General features: G+C 33.4%; 1 protein-coding gene across 1 annotated transcript in view; it reads right to left on the bottom strand.

Annotated features, from left to right (window-relative positions):
- LOC108748804 (fatty acid synthase-like) overlaps positions 1–7,110 on the bottom strand; it is a 32,342-nt gene that overhangs the window by 3,650 nt on the left and 21,582 nt on the right. Inside the window, exons 9-15 of the mRNA XM_018487165.1 lie at positions 5,342–5,659; positions 4,722–5,221; positions 2,838–3,139; positions 2,187–2,606; positions 1,070–2,088; positions 650–894; positions 137–581 (exon numbers count right to left, since the gene is read on the bottom strand). Coding sequence (XP_018342667.1) covers positions 137–581; positions 650–894; positions 1,070–2,088; positions 2,187–2,606; positions 2,838–3,139; positions 4,722–5,221; positions 5,342–5,659 — 3,249 coding nt within the window. The remainder of the gene's footprint in view (positions 1–136; positions 582–649; positions 895–1,069; positions 2,089–2,186; positions 2,607–2,837; positions 3,140–4,721; positions 5,222–5,341; positions 5,660–7,110) is intronic.

Consider the following 7,110-nt stretch of genomic DNA (forward strand, 5'->3'; position numbering starts at 1 on the left):
ACATTTTGATCAATAGGAACTTACATTTGTGATCATCAGTGAACACATTTTCCAGTATAATCTCATAAAAGCTAATTCCTTTATTAAACTCGGTGACATTCAGGGAATTATTAGATGCAAGATCAAATTTTCCAATCTCTAAGAATCGACCGTTTTGAGCTAAACATCGAACAGACGCGATTAACTTTTCTTCCGCCAATGAATTTAGCACAATATCGACGCCGCGCCCTTTCGTTTGGCGTATAACCATGTGTTCAAAACTTGTATCTCGAGAATTTCCAATATGATCATCCGGAATGATCGGAAACATTTTCTTAAGAAAGCTCCGTTTGTCACTTGTGCCGACGGTAGTAAACACCTCGCATCCTTCTTTAAGAGCGAGATGAATAGCTGCTTGTCCAATACCTCCAGTACCAGAATGTATAAGTATTTTATCGCCCTTTTTCATTTTTCCATAAATGTATAAGGATAAATAAACCGTGCTGTAAACACACGGGACTGATGCCGCTTCTTCAAATGTCCACACGTCGGGTACCTTCCAACAAAGACTTTTATCCTTCGTAATGACGTTTGCTATGCAACTAGAAAGTGTAACTTTTATTTAGTGTCCTTATTACACAGCACAATAATTTCTTGTAGCATTACTTACTCAGTGTCACGAATTCCCATTATACGTTGTCCGTTAGCATCGAAACCCACGAATTCCATTCCAAGAGGAACATACTGAAACAATCGTCCTTTTAAACTCGTATTTGGAATTGTCAATTTACCAGTGGCGAGCATTATATCTCTAAAATTCAAAGATGAGTAGACAACGTGCACTAAATCCTCACGACAAGACACAACAGATAAATTATTTTCTACCCAATAGAATGTACTTAAATTTCCTCGAACCTGTGAAGAAATAAAATTTTGGTATTATGATACGACGTATATAGAATAGAATTTTAAAAGGCTTCGTGACAGCATTCGATCTTCCATTTGCCAAGTAGAATTTTGCATTTAAAAGACAAACAAGAGATAATATTATAACAATAATGGACAGTACTTTAAAAAAGTTTGTATTTACCCTTTGACAGACATGAGCGGTAGGTACAGGTACGGCTTCGGGTCGCGGCAATTTTAAATGTCTGTACGATCCCCAAGTTTTATTAGATCGCAACACATTAATGGTCATATCTTTCTGTAATTGTTCTTGATAGAAGGGGTCTTGAAGAGAGAATTTAGGTGCCTGTTCATCTTGAAGGAGCACACCCCTAACAAATTCGCCACATGGCTCTTTTCTCAAGCAGTTAATAAAACCCAATAAACCGCACTCAAAATTTTTCTCTCCCACAATTATAATTCTACTATTTTTGTTAAGCTTGTTCTCATCGCTCAAAAGCGACTTTAGATTCTCCAGCCAATTAAAGTTATCATTACTTATGTAAACAACAGTCCTTTCTCTTATCGATACTTTTTTTTTTAGAAGCACAATTAGTTCTTTATCAGTACGTTTTTCGAGTATAACGTTTAATTCGTACTGCTCCAAATGTTTTTTATAATCAGTTAAGTCGCACTTCTCACGCGTCAACAGATAACCACCCTTTCCTAAAAATGGCAACAGTCGCTGTAACGATGTATGTTGTTTGGTCAAAAGATTGAATCCAGCAATAATTAAAGTTTTGTCATCTAAAGATGATTTTTCAAAATTTTTGATTGAGAAGTTTTGCGGTAAGTCTTCTGGCTTGAAACGATTTGATGATGTTAATAGAGTGACATTCACTTGTATCAGTGGTATATCACGAAATGCTTCGAGTAGCAACGAAGATGAAAGATATTCTAATTCAACATCATCGACATCTTCTACTAGTTCAGCGGCTTGCACTTTTATAATTTGATGATCTTCCAGTACGAGTTGAGCAGATAACCGAATTGCTTCGTTCAAGGAAATATTAGCGCGATCACAGTGAGCTACAAACGTATGTTTCTCAATAACAGCATCTTGAGCTAATTGCCGACGAGAGATTTGAGTAGCTTTCAGACCTCGAATCTCTACACCACCAGCTTTTATCGTGTCTATCTCTTTGTACACTTGTACCTGTAATACTGTAAGACAAGTAAAATTATACGCCTCATATTATGGAGATCTTTTACATATTATTTATTAATTGAACGATGAACTATTAATAATGAAAGACAATTACGATTTTCCATGTCTGTTGTAACTTTTGCATTATCTTTGCTTTCCCGCAGCTTCGAAGCATGAAGCACGGGATTGATGACAATTTTTTGTATACTCGTTGGAACATACAAATCCCTGGTGTCATATCCGATAATTAGCGTTTGTAACATCGTGTCCATAAATGTTTCCCAATTATTTTTCCAAGCGATATGTCCTTGGGTTCCCAGAACAGAGATACTCCTTAATCCACGAAATAAACCCCTATACTGGTATCCACGCAATTTCAACTCTTTGTAGATATCTCGTGCAGTCATATCTTCATCAACATCACTAGTCTTTGGTAATAGATCTGTCGGAATCATTTCTTGTTCTGGATTCAATGTCTCATACACTGTACCTGTGACAACAACGCTATCTCCTTCCGTTATTTCAAACTTTCCATCTGTAATATTTGTTTATATTTGATAATACTTCATTTTTGTCATCGTACTACATGGACCGTAATTTGTATTCGCTAATTCATCGGACTCAGATTATTTTTTCGACTTCCTCGTAAAGAATTATATTATAAATGTTTAAACAATAATTTAAGGTACAATAAACCTGCAAATACTGCTATGGAAATTTCAAGGAAAATCCATTTAAATTAAAATATTACTGATCTCTTAAATACCTGTTTGTATTGCAATATATAGTTGCACAGTATCATTTTTCGACAAATAAATAGCACGGATAAATTTTACATCTTCGAAAACTATCGGTAGCATTGTGTGCATTTTTCCTTTCATCATGCCAATAGTTGTCCAAATGAGTCCCAAATAACTTGTCGCGGGTAGCAAATTTTTTCCATCAATTATACGATCGCTCATATATTCATAATCCTCATCGTCGAGTAAAATATTGACGTATCTTCCTCTCGATTTTATAAATTCTTGTTCGTCTTTCGATATAAACCAATCTTCAGAATGATCCCATCTGATATTATATATTATAATTCACGTACAGAAAAGTACAGAAAAGATAAAAAAAAGAAGAAACGATGTATACTAAGAAATAATAAAAAGCTTTTTACTGGCATTTGTTATACTTATATGGATACATTAGTTTTGATCTTTTACATATGTTTGTTGAACTTTCTACGAGACAGTTCACATTTTTGACTGTTCAATCGTACGAATAATGTCAAGTTCTACATCGAGTCTCAACCGAATGCGTGTATTCTTAATCTGTGAACTTTTGCGATAATAATTTTTTAATTCTGTTTCCATTATTTTTTAACATCTGAAGAGGGCTCAATCCGGTAGCCAAAACTTGTAATGTTTATTTTTCACTGTTATTATTTCTTAGTATACATCTTTTCTTCCTTTTCTTATCTTTTCTGTACTTTTAATTTATGCCTTTAATTATATGTCTTTTTAAAGGAATGCGCTGACTCTTACTTCGCCCTTCATTTGTTATTATTTATTTTATAATTAATAACACACACATTCTATATATTTGTACATACACACACACACGCACGCATGCACGCACACACACAGGGTGTTTGGAAATCAGTGATAAACCTTTCGCACATGGGCAGAATGGACTAAACTGAGAAGAAGAGTTTTCTATCATTTTATAATTGTCGCAATGGTTAATGAGTTATTAACTTAAGAAAACAGTCAAATTTGCCAGACAGACCATCGCCAGCAATTGTGACAATTGTAAAATGATTGATGACTTTTCTTCTTAGTTTAGTTCATTCTGTCCCTGTGCGAAAGACTTATCACAAATTTTCAAACACCCTGTGTATATGTGTGTATATGTACAAATATATAGAATGTGTGTTATTAATTATCAATTAATGAAATTACATTTTTTTGTGTTAAATGTAACTTTTAATGGCCCTGTAAGAGATCCTGAAAAAATTTCAACTGGATCTTGTTCTGGGTGAACAGACCTACAATTTCGGGAGAGTAACGACTCATTTGAACGCTTGGAATCTTGCTAAAATCGACTTTGAAATTTGGTTTTTCACATTAATGGATTCACATTAAGGTATATATCATAGAGCTAAATGAATTATTGTATCGTGTTCTGTGATCAAAAAAATATATAGTACCACATTTAAAATCCTGTTAAAGCCATTTTTGCATAAAATCAAACATATATTAAGGAAAATTACAACTTTGATTTAAGAATCGTTTACTAGCGATCTCTAAATCTTAATATTTTTTGATAAAAATTTGGGGATGTTCTATTGTCATGAAATGAAAGCTTTTAAACTGATGCGAGAGGTCAATTTAAAAAAAATGTTTTCTTTTTTCTTGTCAATTTAATATATTATATATATATTCACACTTTTTTTACATAAAAAACGAAAATAAACTAGGATTTTCAGGCAAATCAACAATAAATTATTTAACCTTCGAACGGGCAAGTGAGAGTAACTCCGCGGTTTTTCTTTGCGTTTTCTTAAAAAATTTATTCTGCAATTTCTTATATTAGTCTGGTACGTTTTTATATTTTTTTCTTATTCAGACGTCATCAAAATTACAATTACAATGATATCTACCTGATTGATGGAGAAATCATAGGAGTTCCTCGGCCAACTGGAAATTCTACTGGTGGGTATAAATTGGCAACTTGTGGTTGTAAACCACAGTTATAGAGCTTCCCAATTCCTTGTAGAATTATATTAATATTTTTCTCGGTTCGTCGTGTTAATACAAGGTTTGTAACATTTGGATATAAAGAGCCCGTTAAAACGTATTGTAAAACATCGTCCGGTGCGATTTCGATTACCACAGCGTTACTTGGAATTAGTTCCGTTGTTTGTGGAAAGAGGACTGTGTTTAATATACTTTGTGTGTGATAGTCCGCTGACGATAACTTTGATGCTGAAGTAAACCATTCGGTGCGAGGTATAGAAGTGCTGATCCACTTTGAACTTCGTTTTTTTGGACACGGTATTATTTTGTTCAGACTAAGCAAAAGCTGACTTTCCGCGGATGCGATATAAGAACTGTGAAACGGTATGTTGCAGTTGATCTTCTTCACGTAAATATTGTTGACCTGATTATTAAAAAATGTAACACATGCAGCTGCAGTAAATTGTGATATAAAATTAACTTTTCAATATTTTAAAAACTTAAGTATTTTTTTATCTACTAATTTATATGAAATCTATTGTACCTGCAATTTTTTCATAAATTCTTCTATAGATTTCTTTGGTCCACATACGACGCTGCTGTTCTCACTATTGTAGCATATTATTTCAATATTCGCCGGACATATATTTTTAAGATGCTCGTAATTGGTATTGACAACCGCCATCGAGCTATGAATTATTTTTTCTTCGGCACATGCCAAACCAATAAAGTATGCTGATAAAATAGTTTGTTCAATAGTGAGACACTTATCTGCGTATGCACAACCAAGTTCACCGGCAGAGTGACTAATCATGTAATCAGGAGTAATTCCTAAAGATGTTAGGAGATCTACTAAGCCAATCTACAAATGTGTACAAATAATTTTATAGGTAAACACTATATACTATAATACTCTTATTATTGTTATAATATATATATAATAAAATGTAATAAAACATTTGATTTTATTTTAGTTCTTATGGAAAATAACAACATTATAAAGCGTGTTCTATTTACAAATATGTATAATATTATTGATACTTATACAGAGGAAGGCCCCCCTATTATAAGATAGACGCCTAGAGATAGTGATGTCTCTGCTAAACTAATAAACGCTATCTATTGGTTTTAATATTTGTAATTGGTGATTGACATATACATTATTTTTGACTACACACGTACAACTTTGTCGGCTCTCAGTGGTTTTATATTCCTTTATAGATTTATTTTTATATTTCTTTAATTAAAAAAAAATGAATTTGAATTAACTTTCACCATTACAAAAAAAACTTATTTTCAGGTGTTAAGAGTTTTTCAGCATTATTATTGAATGTCGGTTAAGTATGATCATGAATATTTGGTATTACTTTGGACACTGAATATTGAGTGTCATTTGGGTGTTGATCATTAATGTTGGGTATCGGTTGGGTGTGACCATAAAATCCGATGAATAGTTTGATATATACACCATACTGTACGCCAAATTTGATGATCACACCCAACTGCGGTTTACCACTCAACACTTGTATACGACAATCAATAGACAAGTGTAAATCTTAAACGGTTTAAATCTTTGAGTGTTATTTTCAAAATTGAATATAAGAGTCACTTGAATGTTGATCTTTATGATTGAGAATTAATGCTGAAATATTGAATATGGATGTCGCAGATTCATTTATAAAAAAAATATATTTTAACTATACGTAAAATATCTTTTTGACAAATTCATCGATTGAGATATATCACAGTTATACATCCATTAATATTCAGTATTCTTGAATCATCGAAGCAGCAGTTTCCGTACGATTGCGGAGGTTCAGCACCATTGGATGGGCGATACACTTAGAAAAATAAGGAAATTAATTCCCAAAGGAGAGAAAAAGAGTTTTTTTTTTTATAGTTTTGTCATGTGTATTCTGGAATACGAGGGTGATGCCAGAAGTATCCGACCTGACGTACAAATGGCGATTGTTGTATAAAAAAAAATCACTGTAAGGGAAAGCACAGACTTTCTAAAGCTTAACTATGAAGTTTGAAGACGCTATATTGTTCAGTATTTGTTTGGCAGCCATCAATAGTGGACGATCTCGGTGAATTTGTAAAAAATTGATCATTGTTATGTGATACAATACTTTCATTTGAAAGGTCTTAGCCCAACCAATATCAAAGCCGAGCTGGATTCTACTCTGGAGGAGTCTGCTCCTTCGTTTACAACAGTAAAATATTGGGTGGCAGAGTTTAAACGAGGCCGTACGAGCTGCGAAGACGAACATCACAGTGGTCGACCAAGTGAGGTGGCCATTCCAGAAATGG

Source organism: Trachymyrmex septentrionalis, unplaced genomic scaffold, assembly GCF_001594115.1.
Source record: "Trachymyrmex septentrionalis isolate Tsep2-gDNA-1 unplaced genomic scaffold, Tsep1.0 scaffold242, whole genome shotgun sequence".
NCBI classification, from domain to species: Eukaryota; Metazoa; Arthropoda; class Insecta; order Hymenoptera; family Formicidae; genus Trachymyrmex; species Trachymyrmex septentrionalis.